Source organism: Camelus bactrianus, chromosome 7 (assembly GCF_048773025.1).
Source record: "Camelus bactrianus isolate YW-2024 breed Bactrian camel chromosome 7, ASM4877302v1, whole genome shotgun sequence".
Taxonomy (NCBI): domain Eukaryota; kingdom Metazoa; phylum Chordata; class Mammalia; order Artiodactyla; family Camelidae; genus Camelus; species Camelus bactrianus.
In genome coordinates, this window is record NC_133545.1 from 59768467 (window position 1) to 59794881 (window position 26415).

Here is a 26415-nt window from a genome sequence, read left to right on the forward strand (position 1 = left end):
TGTTACCCTTCCCTTCTAACAGTTGTCTTACCTGCTCAGAGGGATGGACATCTTCGGCAGTGGGGAGCCTTCTGTGCTGCATACACCCAGTCTAGCCTCTCTCTTGGTCCATTTTGTGACCATTTGTACATTGCATTTCCAGAGTGGTCTGCCAGCCACTGTTGGGGGCAGCCCACACCTGAATGGAACAGAGACCAGTCCCACCAACATTGTGTGATGAACTGTGCTGGTTACCTCTCTGGCCATTGTCATTTTTACCAGCTTCTGGAACAGGATGTGATGATTAATCATTTCTCAGTAACAAAATTTCAAAATTCAAATACCCACAATTTGTTGAATGTTAGCTTGAATTTAAGTAAAATTAGATGAATTTAAATTAAATTTAAACCATCTGGTTATGTTGAGCTCTACTACATCACCTACCACCTACTTAGGTGAGTTTTTTGGGGTTTTTTTGTCCTTTTTTACCTGATACAGTTACTTCCTGCCAATCCTCAGTATAACTGTGCTTTCCTTAAAAAGAAATTTTAACTTGCAGGTTTCTAGGGAAAGAAAAATTTGAAAACTCCTTTGTACTGGTTTTGAAGGAGTCTGCTAACTAAATTCACCTAAACAGAGTGTGGTCATATGTTTATTCACGGTAGTCAGGACCATCGACCGAACTCTGTGGTGTGCTGGGGACTCGGATTGGCGCTTTCCATACGTGTTTTCATTCGCTCCTCACATCATCCTATGAGTAACGGCTAGAATGTGTGCTCCATGAGGGTGAGGGTCTCTGTCAGTTTTGTTCACTCCTATATACCTGCTATAAAGTTGGCACATTGAGAGTACGAAGAGCTTCAATGTCAATGTGCCCATTTTACAGATGAAGTCAGCTTGCTGAGTGTAGGTTAAGAAGTTTACCAGAGCCTGGGCTGTCAGGCGCGGTGCCATTCTGACTGACTCCCAGTGTACCCCATTTCTCGTCCGGCTGCTCCATGTCAGGCACTGTGTTAGCTGCTGGCATGCGCTACTTTGTGCGTTTCTCACAGTGAGCCTGTGTGACGCTGTCATCTCTGTGGTATCAATAAGAAATCTAAGTCTTAGAAAGTTTGAAGAACTTGGCTGAGGTCACATACAAGGAGATGATAAAGCCCAAGTTAAAATCCAGGTCCGTCAGACTCAGTTGCTCCTATCCTGAGCCACTGTGTTATATTTAGATAAAACCAACACCAGTGTACTTATTTTGTAAGCCCATTTGAATAAAATTGAAAATAAGTCACTAGTTATACATTTCTGAGTCTGAAATATTCCTCAAGGATTCACATTTGGCATGATAGAGGGGTTTTACCTCCTGTTGGCTTCCTCATGATTTATTGACTAATCTACAAAGAAAAATTTGATGCATTTGATGAAAATCAGTTGTACTTTACATGAGGAAAAAGCTCTCACCCATATTTCTTGATGTACTTTCGTGTCTCTGAAGCATTTACATATCTGGATCTTTTCATTTATCTAGTCTTGACTAATTTTAACAATACTGACACCATAAAATGTGTTAACGTGGCCCAGGATTCCCCCCCTGACATTTTGTTCCGAATATTCCTGTCTTCAAACATCTTCAGGAAACCTGGTGGAGATTTTATTGTGGAGGATTGCTTTAAATGTTAAGTTAGTTTATGGAAAAATCGACACCTTTATAACATTGTTACATTCATTTATTTAAAAAATTGCATTTTTACATTTGCGTTTTAAGTTGTTTTACAGGCAAATTGACATCCTTATAAAATTGAGTTTCCCAGTTTAGGAACGATATTTATTTCTCTAGTTTTCAAATCCTTTATGCCCATTTTATAAAAAGTATTTTTCTTCATTTCAGTCCTATACATTTCATGTTAGGTTATTTCTTGCTAATGCCACTTGTTAAAAAAAAATGCTGTGTCAGTTTTTTTTGGTGTAGCAGTTCCATGTTTCTCCTCTGAAGATAAACAATGTTTTCGATTGTCAGGTTTCTGTTTTTAAATAATGCTGCAAAATTTTTTGTCACAGTAATGCTAATACTCAATACAAATATAAGTAGGGGAAAGAATATTCTCGTTCAGTACCTGGTAACAGCCTGGGTAAGAATCCACATGGCGCCGAACTGCATCACTTCCCACCTGCAGCCCTGTGCGATGGGGCAGCTCTCAGAGAGAACTGCTGTGGAGCCGCCCGGGGCTCTGGGTTTCCCGGGGTTGGAGTTGGGGTTGGGGGTGCAGAGAAACGGCCCTGAGCCCAGAGAAACAGCCCTGGAGTTGGGGTTGGGGGTTTAAGCATTGGCTGCCTGTTGCATCTTCCAGTCTGTTTTGAGTTCAGGGACGGAATGCATGAGCAGTTGCACTGGTCATTAGCTACTTCAGTCTTGTCTTGTGTTGCAGATTGGACTACTTTTGCCATAACTTCTCCTGGAACCCCAGAATGTAACCTTACTGTTGCTTCTGATGGCCCTTTTGTTGTTGACTGGGCTTATGCCTCAAAACTTTAGTCCTGTCTCCTCATGCCAAATCCTGATCCACTTGATTCTGTTTTCTTCATCTTTGAAGCAAATAGTAAGGACAACTAGTAATTGTGAGTTTTTGCTCTGAAACAGAATCATCCTGCAGCTCTATATATAGTGTCATTAAAAGCCGATCTGCAGGCTTCACAAAACTACCCTCCTCTCCTCCTCCTCAGCTCAGAACTTGTGCTGCTTTGCTTAAGCGTAATCATCCCCAGTTCTGCTGCTTTTCACTGTCCCCTAGTTCTTTTCTCCTTCATTCCCTAAATAAATTTTCCTTCTACCTCACTTGCCTCTATCAATGACTGTCGTTCTCTCTCTTTCCCTTCCCTTGAAAAATGTAGGTTACAGGAACTCTTAATTCCTTGGCACCCCGTCTCCAATCACAGATCGCCCGTGTGCTGGACGTTGCCCACCGTGTCAGCAGCCATCCACTGCTGGCCGTCTCCCCTTGGGAAGCCCCTTTCCGACTTCTGTGCCGGAATCACTGTGCACTGCGATGTAGAGCAGAGGCTTCTCGTCACTTCTTAGGCCTCTGCTGTAGGTGTTTAATCTTCCTCCCACCCCATTATATGCTCCCACCTTCAGTTAGCACATATGTGAGGTAACACCCTCATCTGTGTCTCCGTCCTTACCTCCCCACTCGCCCTTGTACTGCCTTCTCGATGTGTCATCTCTGTAGGTCCCTTTGTTCCCCCTGGTACATAGATGAAGAAACTTGGGTCTCTCTTGGCCCCTTATCACTGTTTTTGTCCTGCATTCAGCATCCAAGCCCTGTTGAGCTCTCTTGCATCCCTTACTCTGTTGCATCCACCCACCGCCTATCTCATTACCAATGGAAGTGTTCTAATTCTGGCCTTTTTTTCTCTCTCACCTAGTCAGCTAAAACCCCAAATGTTTCCCTTGTGTCAGGCTTCTCCCTCCTCCCTCCTCTCTGCCGCCCAGTCATCTCTCTGAGACATCGATACCAGTCACAGTGCTCTCCGGCTCGTAAACTTTACTGACCAGCTCTCCTCCCACTGCAGGTGCACACCAGCACGCCGTCTCCAGAAGTCAGTCCCATCCCCGAGAGTGGCATTGTAGGCCTTCCAGGATTTGGCCCAGGTCATCCCCTTTCATGCCCTTTCCCAACCTGTCAAAAGCAAACAGCCCGTTTTACATCTTCATGTTTATTCTCTTGCAACTCATTTTAGTTACATTTCCAATTATGGTTTTCTCCTTTCTATAGCATCCTGCTGCTTTTCTGTTTAGAGGAGACCTTTCGATATTTCTTTTAGCATAGATTTAGTATTACTGAATTCTTCAAGTTTTCACTTGTTTGTGAAATTCTCTCTCTCCTTCTGCTCTAAAGGATGGTCTTGCCGGATAGAGTATCTTAGGTTGCAGCTTTTTCTCATTCAGAACTTTGAATCTGTCTTGCCACTCCCTTCTGGCCTACAGTGTTTGTGTTGAGAAATCACCTGAAAGTCTTATGGGGGTTCCCTTGTAACTCACTCTTTGTTTTTCTCATGCTGCTTTTAGAATCATTTCTTTATCTTTAACTTTGACCATCTTAATTATAATATGTCTTGGTGTGGGTCTGTTTGGGTTCTTGTTGAGGACCCTCTGTGCTTCCTGCATTTGGATATCTGATTCCTTTTATAGGTTTAGGAAGTTTTCAGTCATAATTTCTTCAAATACCTTTTCAATCCCCTTTGCTCTTCTCCTTCTGGGACCCCTATTATGCCTAGGTTGACATGCTTTGTATTATCCCATAGGTCCCTTATATTGCTTTCATTGGTTTTTACTTGCTTTTCTGTCTGCTGTTCTGATTGGGTAACTTCTGTTGTCCTGTCTTCTAAGTCACTTATTCGTTCCTCTGCATTGTCTTGTCTGCTTCTGACTGCCTTTATCTCGACTTTTATCTCAGCCATTAAGTTTTCTATTTTTAATTGGCTCCTCTTTATAGTTTCTATTTCCTTCTTAAAGTATTCTGTCTCTGTTCATAGTCTCTCTTATTTCCTTCAGTGCTTTTATCACCCCCTCTTTGAAATCATGGTCTAGTGGACTGTCGAGGTCTATTTCATTGAAGTACTTTCAGGGGACTTCTCTTGTTCTTTTAATTAGGAGTAGTTCCTCTGCTTCTTCATTTTACTTCTCTCTCTCCAGCACTATGGATTATGGAGTATCAGTTATCTACTGTGGTGTTGAAGGGCTAGTTTTTTTTGTTTGTTTTTTAAAGAGGATGCCTTCCTGTGTAGACTGTGCGCCTCTAACGACTTTTTTGCGAGGTCTGTTTTTAGTGTGGATTGTTGCCACATCTTCCTTCTGTGTGTGTTGGCCGTTATCCCTTGTGCTTCAATTAAAAAACGAAAAAGAAACAAAGGGGAAAAAAGCGAACAGCCCAGTGATTCTTCCGTGTTACTGTGCTAAGTTGTGGAAATAAATGCTCAGGCTCAGGCATCCAGCAGGTCTAGCTTTGAATCCAGGCTCCACCTTCCTAGTGGTGTGACCTCAGGAAAGTCACATAACCTCCTTTCAACCTTGGTTTGCTCACTTATAAAACCAGAGTGATATTATTATCTACCTCATGAGGTTTATGAGGACCAAAAGACAGTTCTTACAAAGCTCTTAGCCCAGTGCCTGGTACCTAGTAAGTGCTCACTAAATGCCATGGGATGATAATGTTGATCTCATCATAATTATCAGCCTTACTAAAATTTCATTAGATAGGTGTACTGAGTCTGTTTACCGTCTGAGTGTGCAGGCTCTCGTCACAGTGTTATCCTCTGCCTGGATCACCTGAATCCTAACTGCACTGCAGTCACCGGTTAGTGTGTTATCTTTCAGTGTGCCTTACCACCTCTCCAGATAATCCAAGCCAGTGGAAACCTTTCCCTCCTTTGAGCTGCCATGATAGTGTGTCTGGACCTCAGCTCTTATCACAGATTTGTCTTTTCTTCTGTGCCATTTCTTGTGTTCATAAGGAATATATTTATTGGACTCAGAAAATCCTTCCCTCTGCTTGCTGGTTGTGTGACCCCTCAGGATAAATTGCTGTGTTAGTCTGCTAGAACTGCCGTGACAGTACCACAGACTGGGTGATGTAAACAGCATAAAGTTTTCTTTTCACATTTCTGGAGGCTGGAAGTCCAAGATCAAGGCATCAACAGGGGTGGTTTCTTCTGTGGCCACTTTTTCTTGGCTTGAAGGCAGTCACCTCGTACTCTGTCCTTGCATAGTCTTTTTTTCCTCTCTTTGTCTCTCTTTATGTGTGTGTGTGTGTCTGTATCTTGATTTCCTCTTATTATGAGGGTAGCAGGCACATTGGATTAGGGCCTACTCATGTGATTTTATTTTATTTTATTTTATTTTATTTTATTTTATTTTATTTTATTTTATTTTATTTTATTTTATTTTATTTTATTTTATTTTATCTTTGTTGAAGCACAGTCTGTTAACAGTGTGTCAGTTTCTGGTGTACAAGCACAACATCCTGCTCTATACATACATATATTCATTTTCATATTCTTTTCCATTGAAGGTTATTTCAAGATATTGAACATAGTTCCCTGTGCTATACAGAAGAAACTTTTTTAAAAATTTATTTTTATATATAGTGGCAACATTTGTAAACCTCAAATTCCCAAATTTGTCCCTTCCCACCCCGTTTCTCTGGTAACCATAAGATTGTTTACTATGTCTGCTAGTAGGTTTCTATTTTGTAGATGAATTCAGTGTCTTTTTTTTTTCAGGTTCCAGATATGAGTGATATATGGTGTTTTTCTGTCTCTTTCTGGCTTACTTCACTTAGAATGACAATCTCTAGGTCCATCCATGTTACTGCAGATGGCATTATTTTATTCTATCATTGAGTAGTATTCCACTGTAGAAATAGATCACAACTTCTTTATCCCGTCATCTGTTGTTGGACATTTAGGTTGTTTCTATGTCTTGATATTGTAAATAGTGCTGCTCTGAACATTGAGGGGCATATATCTTTTTGAATTAAGGTTTCCTCTGGATATATGCCTTGGAGTGGGGTTGCTGGATCATATGGTAAGTCTATTTTTAGTCTTTTGAGGAATCTCCATACTGTTTTCCATAACGGCTGCACCAAACTACATTCCTACCAGCAGTGTAGGAGGGTTCCCTTTCCTCCACACCCTCTCCAGCATTTATTGTTTGTGGATTTTCCAATGATGGCCATTCTGACTGGTGTGAGGTGATACCTCATTGTAGTTTTGATTTGCATTTCTCTGATAATTAGTGATAATGAGCATTTTTTCATGTGTCTTTGGCCATTTGTATGTCTTCACTGGAGAATTGCTTGTTTAGGCCTTCTGTCCATTTTTTGATTGGGTTGTTTGTTTTTTTGTTACTGAGTTGTATGAGCTGTTTGTATATTCTGGAAATTAAGCCCTTGTCAGTCTCATCTTTTGCAAACATTTTCTTTCATTCCGTAGGTTGTCTTTCTGTTTTGTTTTTGGTTTCTTTTGCTGTGCAAAAGCTTATAAGTTCAATTAGGTCCCATTTGTTTATTTCTGCTTTTATTTCTATTGCCTGGGTAGACTGCCCTAGGAGAGCATTGCTGAAATTTATGTTAGAGAATGTTTTGCCTGTTTTCTTCAAGGAGATTTATAGTGTCTTGTTGTATGTTTAAGTTTTTAAGCCATTTTGAGTTTATTTTTTGTTTATGGAGTGAGGGAGTGTTCTAACTTCATTGATTTATATGCTGCTGTCCAGTTTTCCCAACACCACTTGCTAAAGAGACTGTCTTTTCTCCATTGTATATTCTTGCCTCCTTTGTCAAAAATTAATTGACCATAGGTCTGTGAGTTTATTTCTGGGCTCTCTATTCTGTTCCATTGGTCCATATGTCTGTTTTTATGCCAGTACCACGCTACTTTGATGACTGTAGCTCTGTGGTATTGTCTGAAGTCTGGGAGGGTTATTCCTCCAGCTTCGTTCTTTTTCTTCCATTTTATATTAGTTACCTCTTAAAAGGCCCTGTCAAATACATTCACATTCTGAGGTGCTGAGGGCTAAGACATCAATATATGAATTTTGGTGCAGTACAATTCAGCCTGTAACAGTTGCTATAATCTTTCTGTGTGTCAGTTTCCTTTGAAAAACTGGAAAATACTGAAGTAGAACTGAAGATATATAATATATGCGAAGCAATGCCCTAATAGCTATAATGCATTCTGTTTAAAATAATTTTTTTGAGGGAGGAGGTAATTAGGTTTATTTGTTTATTTTTAATGGAGTTACTGGGGATTGAACCCAGGACCTCGTGCATCCTAAGCACACACTCTACCACTGAGCTATACTTTTCTCCTATAATGTATTTTTGAAGAATACTTATCACCTCTACTCCTGTTTCCAACTCCATGAGAACAGGAATGCTTTTTCACTCATCTTGTGTCCTTGCAGCTCCTAGGACAAACTTGGAACACAATTGCTTATAAATATTCGGTGAATCAATATATGAATGAAGGATCAAGTAGCATAAATGAGTAGGTACCTGTTTCTCCTTAGATGGATCCAGATACTGGGTAGTGACTAAGATTTGAGTCACAAGGACTATACGAGAGAGCTGAAGAGAAGTCAGTGTCCCCACGGCAAATATAACATGCCACATGGAGCCAGTGCTAGGGTGGAAAATCATCACCTGTCCTGCTTGCCACAGACTCCAGAAAGTCACAGGGAAATGATTTGTGACAAAATTGCACACATACAAAAAAGAATATCTTCACACAGCCAGAGCCTGCAAGTGATGAGGGACACAGAGACATCATGTACAATAGGCGCTCCTGTCCGCTGTCTGCCGTTCGGCTCTCTTTGATCTCTGCAGGGGAGGGACGTGGGTGAAGTGCTGCGAATGGGTGATAGACTGGGCGGCAGGAGAGCAGCTGTAGTGCGCTGCTTAGTGATCAAGTCGTGGTGGTGCCCAGACACCCTGCATCTGATGATAAGCATCTTCTGTTGGTGCCTCGGAGTCTCTCATTTCCTTCCAGCTGGGCTCCAAAGGACCGATTCATCTTCAGCACCTCTGCAGTGTGCCACTTTGAGTCTGTAGGTTCCTTCTTTTTGAGCCCACCAGAGGTAACAATTACATTGCTATTTTTTCTCTTGTATCACTACCCTCTTTCTTTCTGCTGCCTCTGTTCCCTGCAGCTCTCCGAAGGGAACTTTTGCATCATCCTTAGTGATTAGACTTCACTGTGCTGTGCGAAAAGAATTCGTATCCATCACTTAGCTCGGAGTCAGGGGAGCTGAGTGTAAGTTCTTATTTTATTTTGTATAATATTAACTTTTATGGGTATTAGTTAAGATATAAGGTAATGAATAAGATAGCAGTTCTATGCCTATGAATCGTACCCTCTAATGTTGTTACCACTTGCATAGGTATAAAAAGATTGCTATGAGATCAGATATAAAACAAACATTACTCTGAAAGAATGTGGAAAACTGGAATTAGAAATCACAGCTTTCAGCCCTTTAAGCAGCCTCTCAGATTTGAAGGGCAGCCTAAAGATGATGTAGTAAACTGAGGTGATTCTCAACTGTCACTGCACATTTTAATCACATAGGAAGGGGCAGATGTAGAGACTCTGATTAGTCAGGAGTAGGGTCTGAACGTCACTACTTTCTTAAAGCTCTACAAGCAATTGTAACATGCCACCAAGGGGGAGAACCATGAGCTCAGCAGCTAGAGGAAAGGAAACTGATGTGTTTGGTGTCACTGCTGTGTCCTGAGCACTGTGCTCGCTGCGGTACGTGCACCATCTATTGATCCTCATAACAAGTGAGGTGGTGGTTTGATCAATAGTGAATGAGGTTCAGTCTTCATGTGTGATGCTCAGATGCCCCCTGAGTTGCTCTTGGCAGTACTTGGTGAGTGTGTGTTACATCCTTGTTCTTTCTTCAAGAAACACATGTACGTGTACGCTGACTGCTTTCCATCCTACCCTTGGGAGACATGGTCTTCCCCACTTTTGAGCTTTTAAAAATCAGCCTTGAGCTAATTCCAACTCAGCAAATTTTTTTCAGCACTTCTGCCTCGTAAAACAGTTTTTAAATTTTAAATTGGTATTCATTTTCACAGCATGAGAGCTCAGGTCCAGAAGCACAGACATAGCCCTTACTGCGCCCTTTGCACTGTTACTAAGCCAGGTCCATTTCATCTCTTTGTTCTGCCGCCCACCCTTCACAGCTCCCTCTGGGTCGCCTGGAAAGATGCGGGTGCAAATCGTGAAATACCAAGAGTTGTAGACAGGCAGGGGCTGGTCCTGCCCGTCACAGCTGCAGGGGAGCAGGGCGTGGCTGTTCTGAGCCCGGGCGCAGTGGGAGCGCAGTGGCTCCATGTGGACCGGAGGAGCACATCCCTCCTTCCCACTTTGGAAGGGCCTTTTGTGGGCCTTGTGATGAATCCAGCCCAGATTTTTTTCTACCAGGATTGTTCTGCCTGTGTCCTTAGAGTTATTCAGGAAAGATAGAGGTGATGGGTGCAACGTGGCAGAAGCAGGTACAGAGAGGGAGTCTGTGCAGCAGTATAGACACAGGCAAGTCCTGCCTTCTCAGTAGTTTTAATGTTTGAAGGGTGGGAAAATCCTAGTCTACTTTTAAGAACAAATGTGTCTCGACTAAGGTATCAAGTTGGTAAAAATAGAAAACTGTTTGATTTAGAAAGTTAGTAGATGAACATTTTTCTTTGTTCTGGCAAACGTTGCCATGTGCATTAGATAAAAGTTTTCTTATGTTTTTTGAATAGAAGTAACACATGATCTGTGGAGAAGAAATTTAAAAATACAGCAGAAAAGACAAGAAACCTTCTGTAATCCTCCCAACTCAAAGGCACCACATCGGTGTATGTCTTCTGCATGAGGGTCAGGGACAGCCAGGGGGAGAGACAGAGTAAATGAACTCAAGCATTTCCACTTATGAGAGTTTTTACTTCACAGTGTGTATTGAATGTTTCCCACCTTGTTGGCCGCATAATATCTCATTGCAGGAACATATTCGAATTCATTTAATCTATCCTTTCCCACTGCATGTTTATATTGTCCCTAATTTTTATTTCCACGCATTAAACAATACTTCCAAGACCATCTTTACAGCTGGTTTTGATCAGTACAAGCCATTTTGTGAGGGCACGTACGTTGGTGGGTAGGTTTGGATCTAGCAAGGAGTGGTTTGGTATGATATTGACCCAAATGGTGCCTGACACCGTGATGGCATCTGCTAACCTGTAAATGTCAGCCCCGTGTCTGTGGTCTGGTTTGGTGATGTCCCTACATAATGAAGATTCTGAACTACATTCTGTGTCAACCTTAGATTGGGTGATATGAAAACTTAATATATTTGGGACAAGGAATAACAAGTTGAAGGGCAGTAAGAAAGAATGTAATTGCTTATAATAAATATAGGCTTAGCTTCAAAATAGCTAGCTTAAAATTTCCCTTATAGCATGCACTTTAAAGATTTCCACAGATGATCTTGGAGGTGTGGCACCCAGCCATTTGCTGGAATGAACACACGTTCAAAGTTGGGCCATAATTGATTTAATGCTTATTTTTACTACTTTGACATTTATCTTATGTGAAAAGAGCAATTCTATACACAGGTAATACATAAATAAAACGTAATAATAGGTAAGTCCATAAAATGGTGTTTGATGAGCGATCTAATTTCTTTAAGAGAAGAAAAAATAGCTTTCATCTGAGTTTGAACATTCTCTGGCAATTTTTGAAATCCTGACAGAATTGTGAAGTACATCGTGGGAGAACCTGTGTCTTCCCTCCCCACTCCTATCCTAGCAGGCAGACTCCCGTCTCTTTATTTGGACACTGTTAGACCTTCATTTTATTCCTGCCTTTGTGTGCCTGGCTTTGAGTCCTGTGGTGGCCATTGATTGTGCTTCGAGGAACCTTTGTCATTTCAGTGTGAGGACTTGGATGAGGCCAACAGAAGTGTCTCCATGTTGGGCCAAGTCTCTGGTCTCCCCATGAAGGAGACAGCGCCTGGCCCAAGGCCTCTTGGACAGTAACTGTGTTTTGATTCAGGCTCATCACTGCTTTCTTTGATGAGACAAGGATTGAAGCTGCCGTCTCCTGAGGATAGACTCTTCTGAGCTCCTTAGAGGAGACTCACTCATCTCTTCCTGAACTACCCTGCTTTATACTAAATCCTTTCTTTTTCTCCTTTTTTAGGCAGGAGGCTCCCAGGTGATTTTCACAAATCCTTTGGAAATTGTCAAGATCCGTTTGCAAGTGGCTGGAGAAATCACCACAGGTCCCCGAGTCAGTGCTCTGTCTGTCCTAAGGGACCTGGGGTTCTTTGGGATCTACAAGGTAACTTTCCTTTTCATCATTTGTTTGAGTTCTAGACTAGTAACTGCTCATCAGCGTAAAAATGAGTCCTTACATTTCCGTACCTAGAGCAGACCTTCGGCTGGAGCTCATAGGGCACTTGCCTGCCATCTGCCAGATAACTGTCCTTAGAAAACATATCAAGTGTGACTATGATGTAATGATGTCCACAAACACTGCTCAGTGCATAGCTCTTTGCTGCAACACTGGCTGGAGCTTTATTTGGATCTGTTACTGATAGAAAACCCCAATTCTCAGCACGGTTGTCCATGAAGGAGAGCTGCCAGGTTCGCAGAGCACCATCTTTCAGGAGATGGGCTGAGCTCAGTTGAAGGTAGAGCCCATACCAGATCAGGAATTTCCACATTCCACATCTCTCTGTATTTGTGCCTTGTCATCGTTATTTGGAATCTTAATCATTTATCATTCAGAAAATAGTTTTTTAGAATGATTGCAAAACCACAGTTTTAGAAAATTCTTGAAATTTCACATTCCCACGTTTCTACCAAAGAAGTTGTGATGGAATGAACTAGAATTAGCTTCATATCTGCCCTGCTGTAAGGCTTTATCCAACATTAGGTGTTGACCATTTTTCAATGAGAAGATTAAAAAAAAAACAAATTTCATGGTCAACTCAATTTAGGGATATAGGAAGGTAGATCAAATGTTCCCTTAAAATAGTTTTTATTTATTCACACATAAATATATAAAATCACATATGTAAAATTAATTTTTTTTCTATGTACACATTAAGAAATATTTTATTCAAATTCTTCATATGAATTTTGAATCAGTGTCTCGATCACCACTTAATTCACTTTTTAAATTAGCCGTTCACATGGCTTTGCAAAATGCACTGTCTTCATTTTCATTCCTGTCTGGCGAGAGGAAGCACTTTTGGATTCTGTGTGCAGTATTGTCCCTGGAAATTTTGTTTCACAGACACATAGCTTTAGGAGAGTTTTCGTTTTTTCTATTCCCAATTTATCCTGGATGGATATAAATGGTCCCATATGTCACAACTTATCATATTGCTTTTTAGAGTGAACTTTCAATGCCTTGTTTTGACATGCAGCACAGCATTTGTGAAAGGATCCCCCAGGAATACTTTCATGCCCTTTTCTTTTTAAACTCAATTTTTGTAGTTGACCTTGGTAAACAGCCAGTGTTAGTAATAATTGAGTTTGTTGCAGGCGAATCTGCTTTCCCCAGATGGAACTCTGTACTCCTCAGGGTCAAGTGATTGGAAGAGTACCCCATGATCTGAGACTTTGTGAGGATCAAATATTATGTGACACCCTCTTTTCTGGGGTGAATTTTGGGAGGGGGTGGAATTTGCCTAATATGTAGGCATCTTGTAGTATTTAGGAATGAACACACAACTTTTAAAGTAGCTCTTAAAATGCTCAGTGTGGTTATGCAGTGTAACGTGACATGATAGCGATTTTGTTTACAAATTGTGATCCAGTTGTAAGAGATAAACAATATTGTCATGAGGCATCGTGTTCACCATTTGAAAAAAAGTCGTCTTCAGTTCTAAGTTTTTAGGCTCTTGCAGACTGTCACACACTGTAGCAGCATGTCACTTTGACAGGATGCCAGGCAGTCTTTCAATGGGTTGTCTGGTAAAAAAACACTTAGCTACTATGGCAGCGACTGCTCTCGAAATGTCTAGCTGGATGAAATGGTAAAAACTTGTTTGCTGACACCGAAACAGAGACTGTTAAACTACCTGCAAATGATACAAGACTGAGACTTAGTCTTTTTCATCTTCACAGCGTTTCATAATCTTAATCCCCTTTAACACCCCTTGGAAGTAGTTGGCCTCCTGATTTTGTAGGTAGGAGAATAGAGGTGCCAACGGTGGTATCTGAGCTGAAATTGCAGCTCAGAAGTTTCTTGTTTCCACTTTTGTGCTAAAATTGCTTTCCTGACATGAGCAGGATTGCTCAAGTTTGAGCAAGAGACCTTTCCCGTATAAAGTTAGTTTAATTACTAGCTTGGTGGTTTAATCTAGTTCAGAGGCATTCCATAGGGCTTGGTGCTGCCTTACAAAACACGGCTTTTGGTGTATTGGTAATTACCAAGTGAAGTCACTAACACGCTGAGCTCCTGGAGACTTGATGGCATTGCAAGAGAAGGGCCAGGCTGGGAGCACCTTCTTCCTGCTGACCTTCGGTGTCATCCGCTGAACTCGCTGAGACCTGTGAGGCTGGACGTGGCTCAGCAGAGTTCCCCTCCCTCTTCAGTCTGGTTGGCCTCGTGTCACCTCCCCAGGGCACCCTTCTTTGCGTTATCCCATCTCCCAGCCTCCTGTTTGGTTTCTTGTGAGTGTCTTTCCTCCAGGCTCACCCACCTTGCCCCCCACCTTCCATGATCAGAACACTTGTGCGGTTCAAGCTCTGGCCTTTTAGGATCACATCTTTAGCACTGCTGTGTAGTTTACTGTTTTTGTTTCAGGATAGCGCTTTTTAGTAATAAGGTTTTTCCCTTTTTCTAGTCTTGGTTGGGTAGAAAAATGCAAATAACCTGAGTGACTAATACTTTTAAATCTGATACGTGTCTGTCTGAGTGAGTCTTTTAAGAAGAGAACTGCTGTCCCAGTGTTAGTTGGGACGGGTAATCTTCATCTTCCTTCCCTTGGACCTTTTGTTTGCTTTTGTTGACGTGACAATGCAGGGCCCGGGGGGCCCGGGTGAGTCTAGGCTCTGTCTGTGTTTAGACCTGCCGTGTTTCACTTCACCTAGCTGGGCTTAATCAGGCTTTCTGTTTTTCTCCTGAATTGACTTGCAAAATACCTATTCTGTAACTTCCCAGTTAAAGGTAATTAGAATACTTGGCTTTAAAAATATATTTACAACTGAAAAAAAAAAGTGGATGTGGTAAACATTTCACATTCCTGAGGTTAGAAATAGTTTAGAGCAGGTGAACTCTGTAAACAACCCCCACCCCCATTTTGGTAATGTTTAGAGAGACTGTTACAGCCCAGAGTAGGTTGGTGACTGAAGTAAAGGCTGGGTAATTAATTGCCTTTGAAAGAGCAATTTGAATATAAGGTAGTTTTTTAAAATCTGCAACATACACTACTTTTCTTAAGAATATGTGATATGAGGTGTTTGCATTTCACTGGGTAACTTTTGTTTTATTGCCTAAACCCCTAGAGTATAAGGTCAGTAAAATAAATTCTGTCATAGAGATGAGATAACACACCAAGTTTCGAGTGTTACCTTTTTCTTAGGAGCTAACAGAGCTTTAATAAGAGGATAGATTACGCCTTCGAAATGGAATAGAATTTATTTAACATTAAATGGCAGCACAGCTAACATAGATTAAAAGATGCTCCCTTGTGAAGCAATGAAACAGGTCAAGGCTCTTTTTGAGAACAAAAATTGATCAGTGAAGTAATGACAGCAAAGGGCCATCAAGCTTTGTTGAAAATCGTTTTCAGATTGTGTAATCACAAATTAAACGTGGGCTCTAGCATGGAAAGCCACCTGGGAGCATGGGCCCTGTCTACTGTTTTCTAGTCAAAGGGCTGTGCCCCACTGCATTTGGCAGTACGGTCGTCTTCTGGTACCCGCAGGGGTCAGGTGCTCAAGTCCCTTGTAGACAATGGCATAGTGCAGCGCGTGCAGTCAGCCTCCCGTGCCCGTAGTCTTCACAGCCAGCTCTGTTTTTCATCCATGTACATGCATGTTGTGTGCATGTGTTCATTCATTGTGTGTGTAAATGAATCACTGGAGCTTCTGTCCATAAAATCAGAAAGCAAGTAATGACATACATTCTTGATTATTCTGCTAGTTATCTCAAAGGGATATTGTTTCGTTTTTCAAAGTAAAATAATAATTTAGGTTTCAAAAAAATCAAACCATTCAGAAATGTCTGTAAGAAAGTAAAATTCTCTCTTTACCCCTAAGCGTTCTATTCTCTCTTTAAAGGATTACCGCTGCTTATGCTTTTTATGTATCTTAAAGAAAAGAAAACCTTTCTATTTAAATCCATATTTATTCTTCTCCCCCCTCCCTCCCTCTCTCCCTTTTTCTCCATCATAAATTGTACATACATATATACTTACATATAATCAACGTTATATCTGTGTTTTAACAAAAACAGAATCCTTCTGAGCATACAATATATCTTAATGCTCTTTTCTCATTTAATAGCCATATACAGTTTGTTACTTTTTTTTTTTTTAAGCAGTTTCCTATTGATGGTTTTTGTTCCTAATTTGGGGATAGTACAAGCAGTGACAGGGTGAGCATCCCTGCCTGTATTTTGACATACTTCGGTGAGTATACACAGTAAATTCCTAGCAATGAAACTGTTAGGCCAAGGGGCATGTGCATTTTTCAGTGTTCATAGATTTTGTCAAGTTGCATCAGTTTATCGCTTTTACCTCAGTAACATCCAAGTACACAAGAATAATTTCTCAATTCAGCGACTTTTTAAAGTATCTGCTTTTATGAGCTCATAGCCCCAATGAAGAAAACAGTTGTTTAGCCATGACTCAGAGGATGTCATGCCATGCTAATTTTCCAACACCGAGGGGCAGCGCAGCCGCCAGAGCGGCAGTTCTCACTCTTCTAATTCACCCACCCCTACCTTTCACCTCCACCTCTGTGAAGGCCCCTCGTGGGTTTCTTTATTTTGACTCTTGACTCCCCAGATCCATAGTCCCCACAGCAGCCAGAGTGATCTGTTTAAAACGTAAATCAGTTAATTCATTCACTCAACACATGCCTGTTGAGGACTGGCTGTGGGCCTGGCACTGTTCTGGCCATTCAGGATGTCACTGGGAAAAGCCAAGTCACTGCTCCCACTTTGGTGGGTGGAAGTCAGCCATCAAGGAAGCAAACATGTGACGTCAGGTGGAGCTAAGACCCTTGAAGAAAAAGGAGGCAGGGTGAGGGGGATGGGGAAGGGCCGAGGCAGGATGGGATGTGGGGTGCATTTTAACAGGGTTGTCAGAGAAAGCCTCTCAGAGGAGATGGTATTTGAGCAGAAACCAGAGGAAGTAAGAAGCTAGTGTGCCCTATGGAAACTGTGTCTCCAGTGGAAAAACTTCCAGCAGCGCCCCACTGCACTTAGACAAGACCCCTCCTTCCCTGCTGGCTCCGTCCCCTCCACCCTCCAGTACGCACCCCTGCCTACCCTGCTAGCCGCACTGGCTGCCTTTCCTTTCTTCCAGTACTCCAGGCTCATTCCCTCATTTTCAGTCTGCCTGCAGGCTCTTCCTCTCCCTTCTCGGCTCAGCAGATACCTGCTCAGCAAGGCAGCCAGCTCGCTCACTGTCTGTTCTGCAGAGCACCTGTCACCGTCTGATATCCCCTTATCCGGAGTGGACTTTGCTACCAGAGACCTGGCTTGTTCGCTGCTGCTCGAAACAGTTTCTGGCACAAAAGTAGACAGCTGATAAATATTTGTTGAGCAAATGAATGGTAAGCACAAGTGTTTCCAGGTTATGAGCAAGGATATGAAAGCACAGAAAGGCAGCAAGTTGGCAAGTGGCGACCAAAGAAGACTTGATACTGGGGAAGTCAAGTGTCGAGGAAGCAGCTGATTGTGGGACAGGTCATTTTCCCAGGCTCACCCTCCAAGCTGTGCCCTGGGCACTGAGGATGCAAAAGTAAATTACAACACATGGTTTTATAAGGAGTTTACCATCTTGTGGGGGCAGTCAGCCAAGTAAACAGATCCTTGGAATGCAGCACGTGCAGTCGAGAAGGGCTGTCGGAAGAGCGTGCACAGAGTTCTAAGGGAGATGGAGCTGACTCACAGCAAGAAAGCCGGGAAGGCTCTCTGAAGGGGAGATGGCGTTAAAGGTTGAGGCATAGTTAACAAGGTAGAAGGCAAGGACAGGTGGCACGGCCAGGTTTGTGTTTGAGGAAGGGCATTTCCGCTTCAGTGTGGAGAGTGCCACGTGGGAGAGCAAGACAGAAGGCTGGGAGGCCAGGTAGGAAGATGCAGGCTGGGGATGGGCAGGGGGAAGGGGTGACAAGGACCCAAAGTAGGGCCATGGTGGTGGGGATAGAGCAGGGGCTGTATATTTAAGGGATGTTTGAGAGTCTTCTCACAAACTCTTGGGAAGTGATGAATGGTGAAAAGTAAAGGAAGGTTAAAAGGTGACTCCTGGATTTCTGACTTGAGCATCCAGATGGATGGTGATGTTGTAAATTTTATAATTTCATAATTGGGAAGCTGCATGAAACCTTAAAAGGCCTTCTTTCTGGTGTCAGTTACCTTTATAATTGAGGAACAGAAGCACAGAAATCCTAGGAGATTTAGCTAGGTGACTTAGATAGGCAGGGGCAGGGCTCGGACTGAGACTATCTCCTGACTCCCTGTCCGGTGTTCTGCTCGCTCTGGCCTATTGAATGCAGGACCAGGGCCTTGTCAGAAGGGCGGGGACTTCAGATGTTCTTTTAAGGGATATCTGCATGCGTGAAGCCTTGAGAGTAGTGGGTTAGATTCCCAAGCTGATAGGACACCTATGATGGAACCCAGAAACCACCACATTTGGCAGAAATAAGTAAGTAAGTAAGGCGGAGAAAATAGGAGAGGCGGCTGTCAGGTGGAGAGCCGGCATGAACAGCGTTGTGGGAGCTGGTGGAGGAGGAGATACAAGCGGGGCGAGGGAGAAGTGAGTCGTGTCAAGTGCTGCAGGGGCCGAGGGGACTGAAGTCCAAGAAGAAGGGCTTTGAGCTTAGAGATGGAGGCCAGCAGTTATCTGTAGGAAACCAATTTAAGTAGAAGGGCAGAGGTGGAAACCTATATGATAAAACAATAGCAGATAAAAACCATTCAATCTGAAGATTTTTACTGTGAAAGAATCAAAAGGGGAAGCATTCAGCAACTGGAAGAAAAAGTGGAATTGAGAGATAATGTTACATGGGGAAGAGGAGGTTGAGAAATTCATTGTTTTTGTTTTGTTTTGTTTTGCTTAATTTTGTTGGGAGAACTGTGCCTGTCAGTAGACAGAAAGAGTCACCAAAGTGGGAAGAATCTGAGGCATCTGAAGATAGCGAGATCAGATGTGGTGCTAGGGCTTTAGGAGGGGACAGAGGCAGGGTCCAGGCTTAGAAGTGTGTGTGTGTGTGTGTGTGTGTTAACACACTTTGCATGCAGGCTCACTGGAGCTAATGTTGAGCGAGTGCCTCGTCTGTGCTCGGCCCCACGCTGTGTATGTTTTGCATCATTTCATCCCTACTACAGCCTATGATGCAGGTAGTATTCTCTCTTTAGCTCTAAGATACAGTTGAGGAAAGGAGGGCTTGATGAGTTTAGGTAATTTTTCTAAGGTCGTATACCTGGTAAGGAAGTGGAGGCTGGATTTCAAACTCAGTGCCATCTCTCTTTGAAACATGAATCCTCACAGGCAGATACCTTGAGCCAGATAACAGAGAGCATATGCCTGATAGGTAATTGAAGGAAGTTTAAAGACAGGGTTCTCTGCTAAGCCTAGATGCGGAGCAGTTGGCAGGTTTGGTGTCATCATTGAGGCGAGCGAGCCAGGGAAATGGAGATGAAAGTAATCAGGACCGCGCTGAACAGGAGGGTGCGTGCTAGCTTAGGCCAGGGCAGTTACGTGGTCTTTTCCCCCTAATTGCTTTCAGTACCCAACACTTCTTTTAAAATGTTAGATAGAATGACTCAATTTTGCTTTGTTTTGTTTTTTAAAATAAGCACATTAATTACCTTAGACTTAGATCAACTCTTTAAATTATTGAAATGGAAATTATTTTATGCATTGTGTGGCAAAGGGGCCCTTCCGTTTCCTTAACTCTTATTCAACCAGAGTAACAGGACAGACCCCACCTGCCATGCAGAGCGCCGCGCTCCCTGACAGCAAGCTGCGCTGCTGTCCAAGTCATAGCTATTTGTGTTCATTGAATATAACTCTGTGCCTTTCTGATTACTTTGTCAGAAACAGCTGCCGTAAAACAAACGTTTTGGACATTTTGTCTTATTAAAAGGCAGAATTTTAGAAGTTAAGGAGTGGGTATGAAGTATCTCAAAGGGCCAGGTTTTATATCTAACATGGTGAGAGCTGTGACTAATATTGGAAGTGATGTAATATTGTCCATATTCTTCTTAGAAGTTTGCATCAACAGAAAACAGACTGGAAAAAAACTTTTTTTTTTTTTAATCTTTCTGTCCCTGTGTTTCAGATGCATTATCTGTAAAAAGAGAGTATTGATACCTACATTTGGAATAGCAAATAAAAGGAGACACCATGAAAAATGCTATTTTTATTAAACAGGGCCCAAAGGGATTGGGTGTGCTGAAGGCGGGTAGAAAAGATTCTTTAACATATTATGTCATTGCTTCAAAGTGATCGGTGTTAAGGGAGGTGAGAGAATATCACCATATGATTCTAGTGCCATAAAGTTCTTTCAAAAATTAGTTTTAATAGGCAGTATAATTTTGAAAGAAGAAAATTCAGATATAAAAAGGTATGGAGTAATAAAACATTAGTCTCCTAGCCTCATGCTGCAGGTGACCTGTCTTTCTAGAGGCAAACATTTTTATGAAGTTGATGTTTTGTTTGGCTGTTGTTTGTTTTTGTTTTTTGCTAAATGCCTGCAGGATTAGTTTCAACAAAGCACTTTTTTATTCCAGCTCAACTTTTGCAGTGTAATGCGCTGTCCTTTATATTTAAAAATACTGAAAACCGTGCTATGAATCCACTGCTCACAGAGTGCTCTGGATATATTTTCTAGATGTGGTAGAGAAATATTTCTACTAATCTGTCCTTACATTTCTCTGCTACTCTAACTGTGACCAAGGTCTGTATTTAAAAGCTGGCCAGTTTGAGAAATGTTCACTGACTGTACAATTCCGGAGATACATCTTATGGCAGCCAGAGTCCCGGGTGGGATCTGATCGATCTAGCAAATTAGTTTAAACTTAGTAGGGTTAAGTCTTCTTCCAAATGAAAGATTTGCTCTTAGCTTGTTAAGTGTAGAAATCTCCTGTGATTCAGGTACGAAACTACATAGGAGTCATACTCCAGCTGCAAACGTAAGTTTTCTCAAGAGGAACTCCCCTTTAGCCCAGATGTTAAAAGAATTTTCGTAGATAATGTTCCAAGGAAAAGGAGTAGCTCACAATCAAAAATCTCAAGGCACACAAGGAAACAAGGCAGTTTAAAAAGAGACAGCAAAAAGAACTGACAGCATTTGCAACCTCCAAAGATTTAAAATTTAAAAATTATTGTAACTATAAAATTGAATGTTTTTGTTTTCAAAAATTAAAAAGATCAAAATATTTATGGTGACTGAAATTTCAAACTCATTTCAAAATTGTGGCTTTAACAGCAGATTAAACACAGCTGAAGAGAGAAAGAGCTAGAAAGTAAGAGACTTACTCAGAATAGAGAGTTACAGAGAGAGAGGGAGAGACAGGCCAGTGTGAGTGGTTTAATAGGTATAAAAGAAAACCAGGAGAAGAGTTGAAATGATGGCTGAAAATTCTCCAGAACTATTGAAAGCTATCAATTCATAGATTCAAGAAGTACAGCAAATCCCAAGCAGGAGAAATAAAAATAATCCAGACTAGACGCAACAGAGTGAAATTGCTGAACACTAATGCTGAAGAGAAGCTTTTACGTGTCCAGAGAAAAGAGCAAATTTTCTTCAAACGGAAGCAGCTGAACTGATGGCTAACTCAGGAACAGGAAGAGTAGAAGCCAGAGACATTTGAATGGCATCTTCAGTGTGAAGAGGAAAAACCTTTTAACCTAGAATTCTATACCCTATAAAAATGTCTTTACGAGGGTAAAATAGATTTCAGAAAGCGTATCAAAAGTAGAGCCTTACCCTTACTAAAGTGAATTCTAGCATGTACTTCAGGTCGAAGGACAGTGATTCCAGATGGTAGTTTCGAGATGGAACAAGGGATGGAGAGCAAAGAGAGTGATAAATATGTAGTCTAAATAACATTGCCTGAATTTAAATGTGTGTATCTGGAATGCTAATTACAATGCCTCATGTTATCTAAGGTAGAATTAAAATATGTAACAATGATGGAGGGTTGGATGTACGTAGTCTAATGTGCAAGTATTGGAGAGGAAGAAGGTGAGGGTAACAAAGACTATGAGTTAAGTATTTATATTAAAATTTCCAGGGTCTAAACCCTGGGGCCAGAAACAGACTATGCAGCTTGCAAATAGGTAGCAGGAAGAAGTTGGGAAAGAACAGAAGAATTGAGGAGATGGGGTGTATTTTACAGATGAGCTTTGTGAAGGTGACAAAACTTCTTAGAGACTAAAATTCCATGTAATGCAACTCTGAGCCGCTTACTAGATTTCCATCCCATCTCAATGAGGAGGATCGTTGATGGCAAAGTGACGTACAGTAGTAGAAAAGTAGAGAATTAGAACTGACATAGGAGGGGCATCTCCCACCAAAACTCCTGAGTTACCAGGATGCCTGTGTTAGAACTGCAGTGAAATTAAGGAGATACCAATATCCTTAAAGTCCCTGGACTAAAGAAAGCAAATGATAGGCACTGGTATTTTAAATTCAAATTAAAGTAACTTCAGCGTCACTGGTACCAAGTCTCCACTTGTTGGCTGACTTACTTGGTTTGAACACCAGTGGCACAATCACATAACGGCACCTGGCACCCGTGATGTTTCTCAGCGAGATACTGACACTCACCTCACCTTGTTCACATCCCAGGCCCGTGGGCCTCACTGGTTCTTGGCCGGGCGGGGAGGTGCTGCCAGGCCGTGTGCACAAGGGTTAACTCGCTTGGGAGAAACCTGGAGGAATGTGCAAGGGTCAAGACCTGACATGCTGCCCATTGTTTGTAGCTCCAGGATCAAAATATACAATTATCCATGCCAAATAAATTCTAAACCTGTAAGGTAGGAAAAGAGGGGTGGCTTTGACTACAGGTGCCAGAAGCATTAAATAACCTTCTCAGACAAGGTGCACCACTGTTGTCTTGAATGCTGCAGGGTCCCCCAGTCTGGCATTTTCCCTCACGCTAGACAATGTGCATTCACTGCAGGAGTCTCTGTTAAGCCTCTGTCTCCCAGACCTGCTGGCTCCTGGTGCCCAGCCATGACACAGAGGTGCCTTTGTGAGTGTAATTACCTTTCCCTGTATTAGAAATAGTCTGTTTAGAGCTGTGTTTGCAGGTACAGCTAGAAGAAACAGGAATTAGCATGTGAAAAGACCTGCCCTGGCCCTGACTTCTTTATCGGCCACCATCCTTCAGGACCTTCTTTTTCCCCTCAGACTGATTGGGCAGGTGTGATACTGTCTAGGATGAAGAGCTTTTAAAGAAGAAAAAAGACATTGGAGATGGCAGTGTGTGTGTATGGAAGATATAAATCTTGCTGTGTTACATCTTTTGACAATTTCATGCCAGAAAGAGCTGCCAGAGTTAACTTGGGTGGATGATTCCAGCAACTTAAGAGTTGAGTAAAGCTCCTTTGGGCTTTCAACATAGTGTCCACATCAAAAAAAAAAAAAAAAAAAAAAAAAAAAAAGCATGAAAAGCAAAACAAATAATTCCTTTGCCGTGGTGATACTGTGGCCCAGCGTCTCTAAACCTGTCTAACTGACCTGTGTCCATCATGGACTATTAACTTGATGTTAAGTGCAGCCTGCCCTTAAAAGAACCTTTCTTAGACCTTAAATAGAATGGTGATGGAGAGACTTTAGAGGGATACGGAATTGGAATGGAGCCAGAGTCGATAATTAAACTAGGTCTGAGTTTTGATTCTAGTTTATTTACATATAGGTCTCCCCAGAGATGCCGTTTATTGTTCCTGCCTGTTATTAGTGGACCTTTTATAAAAAAGAGAAAATAACAATTATTTCCCCTCTTTGGAGAAAGAATGCTTCAATGAAGAGGAAGAGATTGGATGATTGCATTTTGCACTTAGTAATTTCCCCCAAGTGACTTTTGCCGTGTGTGCATAGGAAATTCAGGGCCAACCAGAGAATGTCTGAGGGCAGGGCCGCCTAGAGAAACAGTGAGAAAGGCTTAAGGCAGGGAAACGTGGGGATTTTCCTGAAAACCATTTAAAGATTTATTTCAGGTAGCATACTTTGTAATTTATTAATTTTTTTTAATGGTTAAAGTAATTATTTTTGTGTTGCTGACGCAGGCTCTTGGGCAGCATGGAATGTCGCCCTTTATTATGAAGTTGCCGGTTCAGAGTGGCTGATCACTTAGTAAAAATTGTACGTGGGGCAGGTAGGATTCAAGTCAGATGGGTTTACGTTTAGATGTAGGAGTGGAGTGTTAACCACTAAGTGAAGGATTTATCAAGGAATCTGGGAAACATTCTCACTGTTGGAACTCTGAAAGCCTTTTTCTCATTCTGCCTCCCTCCCTTTTCATTGTGCTGGAGCCACAGGTCAGGCATTGCCCCAGGCAGCCTTACAGATTGGCACCTGCCTTTGTGCCTTAGACATGAAGGAAGTGGTGGGGGGAAGAGACCAGGGAAATTTAAGAAGTCTGTGCCTTTTCTCCAGCCTTCTGCAAAATTAGCTTTCCTTGGGAATTGGGCTTTGATGCCTGGGGTGCGGGAGAAGCAACATGCTGCCCGGATGCCCGGACAGGTGCAGGGCTGTGGAAGGACGCAGGCGCTGGGAGAGGCTGGGACCACCGACCTCCTCACCCCCACCGTCCCTTAATGCTTGTACTGGAGTTAATACTATTTATGGGACTTTTATAATTATTTCCTCATTGGTGAATAGATTTTTTTAAATCCAGAAATAAAGGAAGTTCAAGTTTTAGATGACACTGCAAGGGGTTCAGGAGGTTTTGATTCCACTAGAAGGGATTAAAATTTATGCCAAAAACAAAAGATGAGAAAATGTACTTTTTCCTTGAAAATAAGACTTTGCTTAAAGTGTTTTTAAAAAAAAAAAAAAAGTCCCTGAGCTGAAGAAGGCGACCTTTGGCCTTTTGCCAGGCGAGGAACATTCAGAGCCTGATCTCCCCAGGACTCATTACACAGCCTCAGTGACAGAGGAGAGGCTGACACTAGGGGCTCGTCGTACCTCCAGCCGTGGCAGTTGGAGTTTGAAGCGCTATAACCTGCTGGCAGGCGGCCCTGCCGCTGTGGAGCAGAGGTGGCGGTTGTTCCACAAGACCTCTTTGTTCCCTCGCTTTTCCTTTTTCTCAAATAATCAGAGACCTAAGGCCTCTCCCATCGTCTCCCTTTGCTCCAGCGTGCATAAGTTATTTGACCGCGTTTGTCTGAGCCGTGGTAGGAAAAGTACAACACATTCTCAACCATGTTTCCTTTGGTGTTTGACAGTGTAGCTCTGCCTGTGCTGTAGATTTGTTCTTTTTTGTTTGTTCATTCGTGTTTTGATCAAGTCATTTTTCTTCTTAGTCATCTGAAACTGTTTTCAAAACATCTCTTAAAGCACATCACACCTCTTCTTAGGCTACTGTTCTCATGCAGATGCATGATTTATTGTCATGATTTCAGGGAAGGAGGGAGGGTTCCTTGGGAAAACCTAGCTGCTGCTTCACTTGCCTGGACCCTTCCCCTGTCACAGGGAGGTTCTGAGTTGAGATGACACTTTCCCATGGTCTTCTGATGACATTGAAACCAAGTAGCATAAGAGACGTTAATTGCTGACTTCCCCCCACCCTTTGCAATATTCCAGTACAAAATTACCTACTATGCCCTCCTAATCTCTGTTGTATCCCGAACAAATTGTATATCTTTGCCTGAAAAACTAAAAGCTTCGTGTTGGTTTCTAATGTATTTTTCCAAGGAATGAGTCACTTTCCCTTGTAGGAGCCTAAGTGTATCCCAAAGTCTCTCATTTCTCTGTGTAGTTGTGGTGTTTGTTATGGGAATTGGCAAAGCCAAGTCAGTGTCACCAGGAACACGTCTTAGGCCCCAACAGCCAAAGATATTGATGAGTGTTTTCTAAATAAAACCCAACAGTAGTTTCTGGCTCCTGGTTGCTTACATTCTGAAACAGGAGACACTGACACAGGCAGATAGAAGAGCGTGAAGAGAACTTGGAACAGCACTGAGCAAGTGTAGACAGTGTGGAGCCGTGTGGAATCTACTCCCTGCCTGTCTTCTACTCAAAGGATCCTCGTAAAGGGCGGTGTTAGGTTTAAATGAATGAAGAGGTAAGAGGTTGGTATTCCCAGCTTAGCAATCATCAGAGGAGATGTGGAGTGATAGGTGTACCTTGATGGATCAGATGAATGGGGCATTGAGTAGCTTTGTCTGGGAGGAGTCAGGCTAACCAGGAGATGGAAATGGGAAAGTGAAGTCATTGCAAAGCTTGGACAACGGTGAGGCTACTGGACCGAACCCACAGAAAAGCCAAGACCGAAGATAGTGGTAGAGTTTTTGAAACAACATACAGAAAAGAAGTTGAGGCAGTTTGGCTGAGGACTGGAGACATTAGACCATGCTGCCCCTTCACCACCTCCCCCCTCCAAAAAAAAAAAAAAGAAAGAAAAGAAAAACCAAAACCATGTAGCATGAATTTAAGGAGAAGAAAAGGCGTAACTCAACCACAGAAGCGTGAATCCAGCTGTGGAATG

The 26415-nt window shown here is 42.2% G+C and overlaps 1 protein-coding gene and 1 non-coding gene across 4 annotated transcripts in view; one reads left to right on the forward strand and one right to left on the reverse strand.

Moving 5' to 3' along the window:
• SLC25A13 (solute carrier family 25 member 13) overlaps positions 1–26415 on the forward strand; it is a 179820-nt gene that overhangs the window by 139576 nt on the left and 13829 nt on the right. For all 3 annotated transcript variants that reach the window (XM_010972366.3, XM_010972374.3, XM_045508640.2), the window contains one exon: positions 11710–11850. In XM_010972366.3, coding sequence (XP_010970668.1) covers positions 11710–11850 — 141 coding nt within the window. The remainder of the gene's footprint in view (positions 1–11709; positions 11851–26415) is intronic.
• TRNAP-AGG (transfer RNA proline (anticodon AGG)) lies at positions 7760–7835 on the reverse strand. The gene has a single exon. It is a non-coding gene; the product is annotated as a tRNA-Pro (tRNA).